This window comes from Taudactylus pleione, unplaced genomic scaffold (genome assembly GCF_031769625.1).
Source record: "Taudactylus pleione unplaced genomic scaffold, aTauple2 ptg001339l, whole genome shotgun sequence".
NCBI lineage: Eukaryota > Metazoa > Chordata > Amphibia > Anura > Myobatrachidae > Taudactylus > Taudactylus pleione.
The window spans coordinates 3195450-3210522 of NW_028285739.1; the positions used below are offsets into that span (position 1 = coordinate 3195450).

The 15073-nt window shown below is 46.6% G+C and overlaps 1 protein-coding gene across 1 annotated transcript in view; it reads left to right on the plus strand.

Moving 5' to 3' along the window:
- STAP1 (signal transducing adaptor family member 1) overlaps nt 1-15073 on the plus strand; it is a 146439-nt gene that overhangs the window by 41950 nt on the left and 89416 nt on the right. The window contains exon 2 of the mRNA XM_088463303.1: nt 240-308. Coding sequence (XP_088319429.1) covers nt 240-308 — 69 coding nt within the window. The remainder of the gene's footprint in view (nt 1-239; nt 309-15073) is intronic.

Sequence of the window (15073 nt, forward strand, 5' to 3'; positions counted from 1 at the left end):
TGCCCTGTGCGATGGCACCGGCCGCACTACCCTAGCTACGGCCCTGGTTGTGCAGACACACGGTGTAATACATGCCCCGTAGGTGTTTTTAGGGATTTACACACATACAAAAAATCTCAGCTCTGTGAACATCTGCATGGCGCATGACTCTGAATCAGGCCTGTTATGCTATAATGTAATACAGGTCTAAATTCTTGTTTTACTTCTGTTATATAATAACATTTCTGTTTTGCCTGCAGGAAATGAAATACTGGACGGAACTAAGGGGGAAAAAACTTTTTCTTTACAATGATAAAAAGCAAGAAAAGGTAAGAAGTCTCTATTCTACAATTTCTGCACATACTAAAGGGGCCTATCCATTAGGTAACTTTCTGAATGATGCGATCAAAACCAGAAGGTTTTGGTCGGGACGTTCAGAAAGTCGTGTAATGGATAGCCGGCAAGGACCAACGATGCGCGTGCACGCTGGGTCCTTGCCGGCGCAGTCTATCTGTGGAACATGCCCGTCAACCTGATGATGATTGTCAGGTTCGGCATGTTCTCAGATAAGAGGTCGGTCTCCTGCACTGAATGACGTTCAGTGAACGCCAATCAGTGCGGGCACCGCACCTAGGCGACCTGAAGGGCTGAACGCTAGTCGTTTTTCAGGTCGCCTAATGGATAGGCCCGTTGCGACTTCCATGTTTATTTTTACAGATACCAAATTGTTATTCATATTGCTGGTATCAGTGCCAGATTAGGGTCTATATGTGTTTGGAGATTAAATTTATGAAGGGCCTATTGTGTGCCGCAGCAGGGGTGTGTGACAAGTGCTGTCATGGAGTGACTAGTAATGTGGGGGCGTAACTAGTCTGTGGGTGTGGTCAACACAGGGTTTGTGGCTATCTCTATGGAGATTATAACTGGTGCCTACCTTTAACCATTTTATAGTGGAGAAGAAAAAAGGTGTTGCCTTTTTTTAATATAAATAATGCAATACTGGACCAGGGCGGTAAGGGTTAACTTTTACCGCACCTGTAACAAGTTAACAACCTGGTAGATTTGAGGTTGTTACCTTGTTACAGACACGGTAAAAATATATTAGTGATGTGTTAGTCCGGAAAGATATCTCTCCCCAGAAGGTGTTGGAAAATAATCATTTTCTATCATGCAGGAAGGGGTGTGTGATGTGATCGGATGCACAACATGTGGCTATTTGGAGATGGGGACAGTGTTGTGCATCCCCACTCTGGCAAGAAATTCAAAATCAATTACACACATACCTGTAGTAGCAGTTATGTAGTTATGTGATCTATTTTGTAGATGTCCCTGTGGATTCCTCTATATCGGTGTGTATGTATATTTACATATATAATACAGAGAGGGTTACAGTGACTGTCATATAATACAGAGAGCATCTCAGTGACTGCCATATAATATAGGAGGGCAATACAGTGACTGGCATATAATACAGAGGGCATGCCATATAATACAGATAACATCACAGTGACCACTAGATAATGCAAAGAACATTGCAGTGACTACTATATAATATAGAGAGCATTGCAGTGGCCACCAGATAATGCAGAGAACATCACAGTGACTGCCATATAATATAGAGAACATCACAGTGAGATAATGCAGAGAACATCACAGTCACTGACATATAATACAGGGAGCATTACAGTGATCGACATACTGTATAATGTATAAAGCATCGCAGTGACTGCCATATAATACACGAAACATCCAAGTGACTGCCATACACTACAAAGAACTGTATTATGGCAGTGACCGCCATATAATACAGAGATCCTCTCAGTGAGTACCATATAATACAGTGAGCATCACAGTCACCACCATATAATACAGAGAGCATTACAGTGACTGCCGTATAATAGAGAGCGTTGCAGTGAGTTCCATATAACAGCGCATCAGTATCCGCCATATAATACACTAAGCATCCAAGTGACTGCCATATACTACAAAGTTCAATGAATGCCACATAATACAGAGAACTCCAACAACTACAACAAAATACAAAGGACATCACAGCCACATACTATGGCCCCTGAAATTGGATAAATCAGATACCAAGCTGCTGGCAGATCTATATCTATAATACAGCACCCGCCTAACTCTTCTATTCTTCACTCCCGTCTCTCTCCATACTGTGTGCACCATAGCCAGTGTGTCAACACAGACATATGGAGCCTGCAGTTGCGCTGTAGTGAAGAAGAGCTGAGGCAGGAGGCCAACACAGCTATAGTCTGCGACAATGCTAAAGGGTGATGATTACTGATTATCATCACCCTTCATTGATCCAGCTGCAGCAGCTCCCTATAAACACACACACAACACGTATATACACATAAATATACATATATATATATATATACATACACACACATGTATATACATACACACACATATAACACACACACATATATACAAACATACTTATGTGCCAGACATTACACAGACCTGTTGGAAGGTACTTTGGTTATACATGGTGCTTTCTCCTCACGGCCGATGACAGCTGCTTCCCCCTGTGCTAGGCCTCCACCTGCGGGGCGGACTACTCATAATTTCTGTGCCCAGCTGTTAACTCAATTGCCAAGGGAGGGGAGAATGGGTGTTCTTCTGATGGCCCAGGGGACACAATTGTAGACAGCCCAGGGGATCTTCAGCATGACCTGGGTAGCGGAGTTCAGGTGGTATGGTGGCGGAACTTCGGGCAACATGGGGCTATTCAGATGGCCCAGCGGTGGAGCTTCAGACAATCCTGGACCCTAAAGTATGTAATTTGGGGAGTATATTCCTTCCATGTCCTAAGCACCCGCTAAGAAAGGATTTTTCAAAATTTGACCCCTTAAGGGGGTGAAAAGGGGTAAAATGTTTCCTCTAGACCAAGGTGATTGGGTGACAAGGCAACATGTCCCAAGTGCTGTGGGATTGTAAGCTCACTGACTGGTTCGAGTGGAGGCTTCAGAGGTGGGGTGAAGCTTAGTCCAATATTCAAATAGGGGAGCCACACCAATATTGTTGGTTGTTATTTGAATATTGGACTGCACTGCAGCCCCACCTGTGGAGTCACCACTGCTAAGGACTAAAGAAAACTTAATTTACTTCTTGATACTAGCACGCTCCTTTACACCAGAGGCAAAAAATAAACTATGGATATATTGTAAGTTAAGATGGTATGAAGGACATGAAAATATCTAAGGTCTACCTGGGGAAAACCGGGTCCATCAGCTTGTTTCTTCTCTCTCTCCCTCTCTCTCTATTAAAGTACCCGGTTTAGAGGTCTGTCTGTTCATTTGGGCTGATCTCTTGAGCCACCAGACGGATTTTGATGGGGTTTTCACTATTCTATACAGCATTGGTCAAGGAAGGATTAGGTGTATGAACCATTCATCTGTGACAAAAGGAAGTGGAGCAGTGACTATCTTAGTGAAGCAAAGTCATAGAAAAAAAATCTTGCACCAAGCTGCTGTATAGGAGCTGGCCAGGGTGCTGAAACATCAAGACCGCATCTGAAACTGAGGTAGGAATGATGCAAGTCACAGAAAAAAATTGTGTGGTGTGTGAGTGACTGACTGCTCCTGCTGCAGGGCCCAGTGCTGCACTCTGATTGGCTTTCTGAGACAGTGAGAGCTAATCAGAGCTAGCAATATGCCCTGTTGCTTAGCAAAAGCCTAGAGAGAGAGGATGGATTCAGGGACTGAGCAGGGTCACATCCGAGGCAGACAGAAAGTGAGAGACAATATCCAATGAACCCATGAAGATGCCCTGAAGCAGACACAGTAGCCAGGAAGGAGCCATTGGAGGCATAGCTATCAGGAATGAAGAAAAAAAAAAACATCGGAACACCGTTGAATGATTTCCATTGATGGTAGCAAGCAATGGACCGCCACCATCCAATGGCAAAAATACTACCATCGGAACTAAAATATTGATTATTAGTAACCATCGGATTCCAATGTCCATCCCTACACTGAACCTGCAGATGGACTCCAGACACCACTCCTCCACCATGAAGTGATCCCTCTCCAGCGTGATGTTCTCGCTCAGCCACACTCCCTCCTGAACAAGAGGCACCTTCCATGGAAGTCGGCACTGTTATCGAACAGGGGTACCAGGGCAAGGAAGCTGAAAATGAAGCCTAGGAAATACAGGGTACATTGTACAAAGAGGACATTGCTCATCGCCATGTTCAGCAGTTGGGGAGGAGTGCGCATGGAGGCTGTGGAAATATGTACAGGTGTCCCAGCACTGGGGACATGCTGCTAATAATGCTTACAGTAGCTGCAATACAAATCTCTCATCCATGATCCTCCTGCCCTTTCCAGCAGATCCCAGTGGCCGAGCCCCAGCCAGCTGCAGGGCAGCAGCAGTGGGGGTTGTGGTGACACTGGTGAGATGCAAGGGATTGTGGTGAGATGCAGGGGACTGTGGTGACATGGCTTAGGTTGTTATGAGATGCAGGGGGCTTTGGTGACATTAAATTGCTCCCGTGTGAAGCCGGGGTGGGTTGCTAGTATTTTATAACGTAAAAATTATATATAGCTAAAAATGTTGTGCAGATCAGTGGAAAGCATTGCAGAATAAGTACATTCTCATTCCTTGCAAGAAAATAAGATGAGAACAACGGCAAGTGGGGTGAATAGTTTTTATAGCCACTGTTGTCTGTTAAAACAAATAATCTAATCCCAGATTCTTTAATTTTTATTGCCTAAAACTAGAATAGTGCTACTCACACTTGTACATGTAATGTATATTGGGCCTGATTCAGGGCCCCATTTATTAACGAACTTAAATAACAGCAGCATTTTTCATTTAGTATCACTGTGATCTGTGATACAAACAAAAATGTCTCTAGTATTTATCAATACTTACCCCACTGGCGAGGTCCAATGAAGTCCTCCTCCTCTGCGAGGTCCTCCGCTCAGCTGCTGGCAGCCTAACGATGCCAATGATGGGCTCCTAACGGTCGGTCTGCGCATGTGTATCACACGAGGACCCGGCAGTGCCTTGAAGGCTCTGCTGAAGCTGGAAAGGCAGCGTCTGATCCCCATAGCCATTAATGGGGACCGCATCACTCTCACCATCTAATTTTAGATTACCGCTGTTTGTTGAAAACAGAAAGGATTACATAACCCCTTTAGCGAACGCTAAAGGGGTTATGCATCATTAATGAATGGGACACTCAGTGTGGCGATATTTAGGCCTATTGAGTGATTGTTTCCAATTGCGCATGCGTGTAAGCCCCACTGCGCACGCACAGTAAATGAATTGCGACTACGTTCACAGAGGATTCACTCGCAAGGTAAATGACAGGTAGTTAGCATTTGGGGGAGGTAACGGTGGGTGGTTAGAAAAATGCAGGTGTGTTGGACTATTATAACACTGTTTTCTGGGTGTCCATAAATTAAAAATGTTTCCCTATTATAATGCAGCTGCCAACTTTTTACCGAGGTGGTAAATAAAAGTATGTGACCCTTGCTCTTCTAGCTGGGCACTGGAACTGACAAATAGGATGTTGGGAAATTCTGTGTTTGCTTTGTCAAATCTGGAAGTTGCTTACTTCAGAGCACAGTAATCAAACACAATGCAGAGCTTTATATGGCGGGCAAGTGACAATTATGTATACAACAAGAAGGAGGAGGACTCATGTGTGAGGCACTCTTAAGTTTGATATGGTGAATATTAAATCATAACTTTGAATGTATCATTTATATTTAAATATAGCGTGTCACTATAATTTTACTGACAGATACAATGCAAATATATATGTCTAAAAGATAGGCAAAATTGTGTTTTAAATATACAAAAAATAAAATTATAAGTATCCTACAGTACTGATATAGTTGTTGGCACAGAAGAGACACAAGGGGGTCAATCCTATTAGGTGTGAATTGCGAGGTGCGACTTGCTATTTTCACTTCGAATTTGCATAGCAAATTCACTTGGCAATCCAATTAGCAACTCCCACTGAATCAGTGAGACTGAATTCACAACTTTCCACTCGCACCTCCCTGAGGGTGAGAGATGGAAAGGAAAATCTTTATTTTAAGGTTAAAATGTGAGGACACTGGGCCTGATTCAGACCCGTTCGCAAGCGCTGAGCGCTCGCAACCGGGTCGATGGTGGCCCAGAACGCATGTGCACAGCCGGCTCCGTCGTGCGCATGCGCGAGACCCGGATAGCGACGGGCAATCAGTCGCTCCGGGTCTCGCACCAAAGGGGGCGTGCCGTCGATGTTGAGTGACAGCACGCCCCCTTTGGTGGGCGGCCCAGACGGAGGCGTTCCCATGAGAATGCCTACCGTCTGGGGGCGGCCCCACTGACATCACAAGTGATGTCAGTGGGAGAGCTTTCGGCTCTGTTTGAGCCGAAAGCTCTCTGGGGCTTGCGGCCATGAGACCCTACCACAAGGGTCTCGTCGCAAGCCTGATGGTCGCGATGGTCTTGACCATCGCGACCATCATTCTGGCCGCTCGCATTAGCTGTGGGTGGAAACCCACAGCAATGCAAGCGGCCAGGGGGCCGCTCCATAAAAAAAACAAAAAAAACAAAAACGCCCTTATTCAGAGCGAGCGCTCTGTCAGAGCGTCCGGCTCTGAATCAGGGCCACTGTGCTGAACCCCTTGGACACCCCCCCTAATGACTAATTAGGCTTTTGGAAGTTTCCAATTAGCTTAGTCAAATAATTACATGTCATTTTTTGGGGTAAAAAAAAAAATTTCCTCAAATTACCCCAAAATCAAACTTTTTCGTTAGTTTAGGCACCCCAAATTTAATTACAATAGTTTTTTAGTTGAAAAATAATTGTCTTTATCATTTTTTTTACATTTTTAAAGGTGCCCTCAAAGTACCCCAAAATCACCCTTTTTCCTACTTTTTATTGCATTTTACATTTAATTAGTTTGAGTTTAAACTAAAAAAAGTTAGTTTTTTATCATTGTCTTGCATTTAAAAAAAAAACAAATCAGCCATTTGACACCATTTAAAAACCTACATTACCTTCCTAATGGCCACAAACAGCCTTGTATAAGGTCCTGCTAATGAAATTATCCATTTTGGGGGGTCCAGGATGGTGTCCTCACATTTTCATGCATTTCTCGCAAATCTCACTTGGCAGTCAACTCGCATCCCTCCGCTGCAAGTAGTGCAAATAGGGATTTTTAATTGGATTGGAGAATTCTCGGGAGCGCGCTTTGCTGCAAAGTATGCAAGTTTCTAGAAACAAACTCGCTACTCGCAATTCGCACCTAATAGAATTGACCCCAAGGAAACCAGAAATATCCATAAAATCTGTAATCAACTAAAAATCCCACACGTGAGAGAAGACCTGTGGTATGTCAAGTACAGTATATATATATATAAATTTTCTCATAACAGAGATGAAAACCAGATAATGAATGGTTCCAGAAAAATTATATCGGCGTACACAGAAAAGAGTGTATATATATATATCTCTAGAGATGTGGTTACATATGGAACATAGGGCCTGAATCAAATCAGAGATGGACAAAGTAGCACAGGAGCTACATCTTTGGACGCAGATACTGGAGCTCCATTAGACCCGCTCGCTAGATGAGTTCACTCGCAGTCTGCGTATGCAAATCCAGCGCACGCCTAGCAAGGCAGGCGATCGCACGGTAAGGCATTAGCACGCCCACTATGACTTGGCGTGCGATCACTTAGTGTATGCAGACGCCCACCAGCCATTTATAAGACGCCCACCTACACACGTCATCTCCTGGAAGTGCATGAAAACATTGGTACATCGAGCACCATCGGATGCGATCGCAGCGCTTGAGGATGACTATATCCTGCTGCAAGCACTGCGATCACTTCAGTGTGAAATCCCACCAAGTGACGTGTACTATGACGCTGCCTTTTAATGATGCACGCCTCTGAAATGGTATTGCAACACGTAGGCACGCCTGCGTTCGCACCTCCACTCCCCCGTTTCTAGTGGTCTGCCCCTCTCACCACCCACAAATGGCCTCTCCTGTCACTCACTCTGCTGGGCTGTCTATGCACAATGAGCAAACGCATTCTGATCTTTCGCAGTGGTTTGCGCACGCGCATTGTGATGCATGCTCATGCGCAGAACGCAACTATCGGCCAGCTACGAGTGTTCGCATCTTAGCGAGCGGGTCTGAATCAGCTTCACTGTGCTAAAATATGCTAATGGTGCAGGAGGAGTTTGATGGTAAAAGACACCTCCAGCCAGCATCGCAGATCCGAGTACTGCGTCCTAAGCTTATTCAGACTGGCCACTTCAGATTTCCTTGCGAGGCCAGGAAATCTGCATCCTCCAAGGAACTCTCAGACATGCCCATGTTTCCAGGAATGCAGGTCGGCTCTACCCACTCCCCGCCCCCAAATGGCTGCAGCATGTCAATCATGCTGTCGCTTGGGGGCACTGCGTGCTAACACACAGGACTCGATCAGCACATGTGCAGACCCACAAGAGATGTATGTAAATGTAAACCATCAGGTTAACGTACATCTCTAAATCGGGCCCCTATTCACAAAACCTTGCTACATATAGAGCATGTATCAACATTATCATATAAAACACATGCAGTGATATATAGGTCACACCGTTATTTATATTATTATTCCACAAGGGAAATATCTAGAGGATATGTGCCCCTCTTAACACAGTAAAACGAATTGAGGCGCAATGTATTCTGCAATAATAAAATATCATAAAGTACTCATCGCCATTATAAATGTTACGTTTCGTAGCAGACATTTAATGGCATGATATACTATTGGTAAAATAAAAAAAATTAGTGTGACCATAATTGCTCAGGGAAAATATATGCAGGACGTAAAAATGATAACGGAAAATAAAAAAGTAGCCAAGAATCCCTCAGTCTCTGCTGTCTCACCGTGTAACATAGCATTATACAGTATTATACAGTAGATTAGAGGATGGGGCAGGTATATTGTAGGCATAGAAAAGAGAAAAATGAGCAGCATAAACTCTAAAGATTGAGGGACCTTTTCCTCTAATTGTGTAACCCTGGTAAAGGGTTAATAGAAGTATAGTACTAATAGTATGTTATAATATGGCAAATGTGTAGGAACTACTATAAATATTTGACATATATGTGAAAATGTACAATGAGATATGTTTACCTAATTCATGTATGAGGTACTTCTTTCTTTGGTGAGAACGTGCCTCAGTGTATAGGACAGGGGCGTATCTATAATGGGTGCAGGACGTGCAGGGCACACGGAGCCCTGGGTTCAGAGGGGATCCGCACCGCACACCCTGCACCCGTATAATTTAAAACTCACCTGTCCATGGTACTGCGTTGGGTGTCAGCGCCGCACAGAACACCGGAAAAATGGCCACTGCGGCCTTTGTTTCGGCGTTCTGCGGTGCCTGGCCAGCTGCGTCAGTCAGCTTCCGGCCGCAGGGAGAGAGGAGGGGGCCCTGCATGGAGAATGCAAACGGGCCCCCTCCTCTCTTAAGACACCCCTGGTATAGGATACACATACACTAGAAGAAGGGGAGGAGTGATATATCTGAGAGTGATTGGGTTCCTGTCAGAAAAAGAAGGGCAGGGGACAGAGAGGAAAAAAAGGAGGAGCTGGCAGTAGACTAACAAGGGGTCTAGAGATTGCTTCTTGGGGTGCTCACCCCCCTGTTTCCTGTGCGGCAGCTGAGCTATGGACGGGTTGCCAGGCGCAGGGGGTGGTGCCGGAGAGGGAGCTTGTGGGCTCGGCAGCTAGGGCTGACACTCATTGGTGGCAGGGCAGATAAGTTACCTGTGGCTGCCCAGAGGTCGTGACTAGAGATGGTAGACAGAGCTCACGCCAAGGTACACAGGACATATAGCCTAGGAGGCTGTGAAGTAGAGGCGGGCTGGGCGAAAAAGATGGCAGCAGAGCAGCGCTGCAATAGCAGTGCTGGTAACAACTAACTGCAGCAGGAGGGAGCATCAGCGGAGGGGCTTCTCAGCATTTGGGAGTTTGAGTCCGAAAGACCAACAGCTGGCTGGACCAAGGGCCTTATTCAGACCCACTCGCGAGCGGCTGTCCGCTCGCAAGTGGGTCGATGGTCTGCACTGCGCATGCGCACGACGGAGGGAGCTCCGTCGTGCGCATGCGCGAGACGCGACGAGCGAAGGACTTTCCTTCGCTCGTAGTGTCTGATCAAAGGGGGCGTGCTGTCGATGTTGATTGACAGCACGCCCCTTGGTGGGCGTGCCGGGGGCGTGCCTCCCAGACGGAGGCGTTCCCAAGGGAACGCCTACCGTCAGAAGCCGGCCCCACTGACATCACTAGTGATGTCAGTGGGAGTGATTTTGGCTCTGATAGAGCCAAAATCACTCCGGGCCCTGCGGTTGAAAAACTCAACCGCAGGCTTCTGCTCGCAGTGGCGATGGTCAAGACCATCGCGACCATCATCCTGCACGCTCGTATATGCTGTGGGTGGTGACCCACAGCTATACGAGCATCCAGGAGGACGCTCCATATTTATGGAGGTGGGCCCTGATTCAGAGCGAGCGCTCTGGTCAGAGCGTCTGGCTCTGAATCAGGGCCCAAGTCTACTAAGCCCAGGCACATCAGCATAGAGGAGGCGGGGAGCAGATCTAACAGGGAGTGGCAGCATAGGGTTTAAGCCCTTATTAGCGATTTCACACTCCTTGAGCATACATAGCTTCCACACAGGAGGAAGGACTTTAGCATATTGCCCAAACCCTGACTGTAAAGAACTGAGTTCACCATGTTAGTTGGAGGAACGCACAGAGAGTTGGGGGAGTGATATTAACACTGAGATATTTACTTATATTTATTTTATCTTCAGCAAGTAAGGCTGGGATATCAGTACTATTTACTCATGTTCCATTATCTCTACGGCACAGTCAGGGACGTTTCTAGGGGCAGGCGACCCGTGCAATCGCACGGGGCGTGCCGCCTCCGACCTCTGCAGCAGAAACAGAATATTAACTGCCGGGCGCCCGCTGAGATTCACTTACCAGCGGGCGCCCGGCAGAGCAGAGCAGCCGGAGAGACGGAGGCTCCGGCTTCCGGCTCCCCCAGTGTGCACTATGGGAGGACGTCATGACGTCTTTCCCATAGTGCAGAGGAGCAGCCGAGCGGAGCGGACGCCGGAGCGGGGCTGAAGGTAAGTGTTACTGTGGTTTTTTTTTATGTGAGGCAGCCTGGGGACATTACTCTGGGGGCACTTCGGCTGGGGGAGACACCACTACTGGGGGCACCCGGGCACTACTACTGGGGGGCATGACTACAGGGGGCACTACTAATGGTGGCATGGCATAGGGGGCACCACTCCTGGGGGCACTACTACTGGGTGCACTGTATAAAGGGCACCACTACTGTGGGCTCTGCATAAGTTGCACTACCACTGTGGGCACTGCATAAGCGGCATAAATACAGGGGGCACTGCATAATGGGCACTTTTGCCTGAGAGCCAGTGGGGGGGAAGCCTAAGACCTGTCGGGATGGAATGGCAAGGGAGGGGGCTGGAATGAAGTGTGTATTATGTGAATCTTGTTTTTTCGATGTGTTTTATGTGGTTCTGGATTTAATAATGTATTTGAGGTGGATGTGGTTTTAAAACGTAGTTTATGTGCCTCTGGCTTTTCCAATATATTTTATGTGGCAGTGGTTTGTTGCAGTGTATTATATGTGGATCTGGCTTGTATTTTCAATGTGCTGGGCTCGCTCCCAACGCGACTAAAAACGAGTGTGATGCAAGGTCATACTTCTGCAAATGTCACACCAAAGGCATGCACACAGAAATGCGGAGTGGGCTTGTGACAGCTAGGCCCCACCCCACTACGGCGCGCGCATGCTGTCTGTCTTTTGTTTAACTACATATATTTTTCAGCGCTTTGCCCCTGACAGGTTAGCCAGCCCAGTACTCAGTAGTCACAGTGGCTGACATTCTGTGGTCTTTCGAGATCACACTCCCTTACTGTGATATCACACCCCCTCGCGATGAGGCCACGCCCACTCCACAATATTACTGCTTTGAGGGGGGGGGCGCATTTTGACTGCTCGCACTGGGAGCCTCAAACCCTAGAAACTGCCCTGGGCACAGTAGAATATTAGGGGAGACAGAGTTCCATTTACTTATTAAGAGACTTTTACAAACTCTGTTTTGTGTTTAACTGCTGTAAGGGTAACAGAACTGGTCACAGAGAGTATGGAGGAAGTAATCTCATAGGTTCAGCATTGGGTTATGGCCATACTTGTCTACTTTTGAAAAGTAGTTTCAGGGAGATTATAGATGGAAGCAGAGGGGGCGTGGGAAGGGAAGAAACTGGGTTCTGAGTGTTACAGGCATTACCTACGCCCAGAGAGGGTAATCACTGACAGCCATGGAATGGATGGATGTCAGTGAGTGCCCTTTCAGAGTGCAGTTAATGCCTGTGACACAGCACCCAGTTTCTTCCCTTTTTCCTGTTAGCATTTGAATCTGACAATCTAGTAGTGTAAAAAAAGGAGCCAATCTCTCCTACTCACTGAGTGGTAATAGATATGCCCATAGGTGAAGCTAGACATGTCCTTTGGGCAGAGCTGGCCACGCCCCCTCTGCTTCCATCTATAATCACAGCACGAGACGAGAGGATGGCCTGAGGTAAGTGAACAAGCGGATAGAAAGTGTAATCTGCATACTAAAAATATGTGGGGCGGGATACATCAATGAGAAAAATGCAGTCAAACCCCGAAAATACGGGTTTGACCGTATTTCTCATATGCACTCCGGGACTTGGCTGCGGTGGGTAACGCCATCTTCCTGACGCCGTTACCCATAGAAGCCTATGGGCTTCTATCGGGAGCTTGCTGATATAGGGATCCAACTGGATCCCTCCCGGCACCCCCCTTGGCGTGTGCGTCCTTCTGCGCATGTGCAGAAGGATGCCGGAGGGGCTTCTGGGTCATAGACCCGGAAGCTCGTCCACCACAAAGGGCCGCTCTTACCGACAGAGCAGTCCTTTGCAGGGATTGTCATGCATGCATGTGATGACTGTTAAAATGCATCGCATCGCGAGTGCATTGCGTCATGCATCCCGCCCGGATTGGAGTAGTATTTCATGAAAACTACTCCAATTGCCCTTAAATACATTTATGCAATACTAAAATAATGTGAAAAGGTTGTGAAATAGGCAAAACAGGGTTTTATGGTGCCATTCACCTTGACGTTCCTAGCATTGGGTGTCTATACTAGTCATTTGTCAAGATTTCTGGGCTAATTAATTCTCAGTGATTGGTTACAGAAGACTTTATAAGATCATTAACATCACACACTCATCGCCAGTTATAGAGGTTTGATTGTTCTTTGCTCTTTAATGCCTGTGATTGGCTCTTTTTGACAATCTGTCTGCCGGTTGCTGAGACCTAGGGTTGTGATTGATTACTTGTTTGCAGTCTACCCCTGCATGTTTATCATGTACAATTATATCCACCTACCCTGATCTTAGGTTTCCCATTTAAGTTGTTATTCATCTGCTCCAATTCTGTATTTGTATCAGTGTTGGACTAGGTCATGAATGGCCTACACAGTTAATAAAATGAGAGGGGCCTCTCTCTGCTGATGTCTCTTGCACAGCTAAGAAAGCCATGCTTGCCTGGAAGGAGAAGGGTGGCAAGGAGGTGCAGCAAGAGGTGTTGTTGGACAGAAGGGAGAGTTATACCCCTTTTACACCGGAGCTAAAACCCAGGTTATTGCAGGGTTAACCCTGATAGCTCCTTAGTGTAAAAGGGGCCAGGGTTGGATTCCCAAGTCGAGTGACTGGGCAATCCAACCCAGGTAACTTGCAGGGTTTAACACAGGATCAACCTGTGAAACCCTACAATGTAAACGGGTTCCCAGGGTCATTCGACCCGGCTCCCGTTTACAGCATGGGGACTTCCGGGCTTCTTGGTGCCTGGAGATTATGTCATCCCCAAGCGCCGGGAGAAGTGATCCACTGCACCCGAGTGCAGTGTGAACTGCGCCGATACGGAAATATTCCGGATCGGCGCCGCTGAAGAAAAGGTATGTCCTGGGTCTGACCAGTTTTGGAACTGAGGGCCTGATTTAGACCCGCTCACGAGCGCACAGCGCTCGCAAGCGGGTCGATGGTCCGTCGCTATGGGTCTCGCACTAAAGCAGGAAAGCTGTCGATTGTGATTGACAGTTTGCCCCGTTCTGGAGGCGGGCAGGGGGGGTGGCTGGCCAAACGGAGGCGTTCCTGAAGGAACGCCTGCCATTTGGGGGCGGCCCCACTGACATCACGAGTGATGTCAGTGGTGAGCTTCCGGCTCTATTAGAGCCGAAAGCTCACTGGGGCTTGCGGGAACGAGACCCTACCACACGGGTCTCGACGCAAGCCCCAATGGTCGCGACCATCACCTGGCCGCTCGCTATAGCTGTGGGTGGTCACCCACAGCTATGCGAGCGGCCGGCTTTAAAAAAAACAGGGACACCCTGATTCAGAGCGAGCACTCTCAAAGAGCGTCCGGCTCTGAATCAGACCCTGAGTTCCAAAACTCGGGTCAGACCCAGGATTTAGGTCTAAAAGCAGTATAAGGGAGGAATTCAATTAGCCATGAAAAACAGCTTATTGTGTAAACTTGTACTTATTGCACTATCCTATTATCTGCGGTTTTCGTTAGTACGTATTCTCCATAGTACAAAGTTGTAAAAAGTTTTCACCACCTCCTGAGCAAGTGAAAAGTTGGGGAAAATCCCTATTTTAATGTAAAAAAGTCAATACTTGGTTCAGAACCACTGGGACACCACCTTAATGACTAATTAGGCAAAAATAATTTTGTAATTTGCTTAATTAGGCCAATAATGATGTAATTTTTGGGATGAAAAAATGCAAAATGTAGGAAAATGGGTTAATTGATGTGGGGCCGGTATATGGGGTCCTATATAATTGGTACAGGTATTTTTAAGAATGCAGGTGGGCATTGAATGCATATTTTTAAAGGTGTTTTTAAAAGTGTCTTTAAACAACACAAATATATACTTATAGGCATTTGTATGCACCCCCAATTTAAAAAGTACATTTATTTTGCCAAAAACACTTGATTTCTATCATTA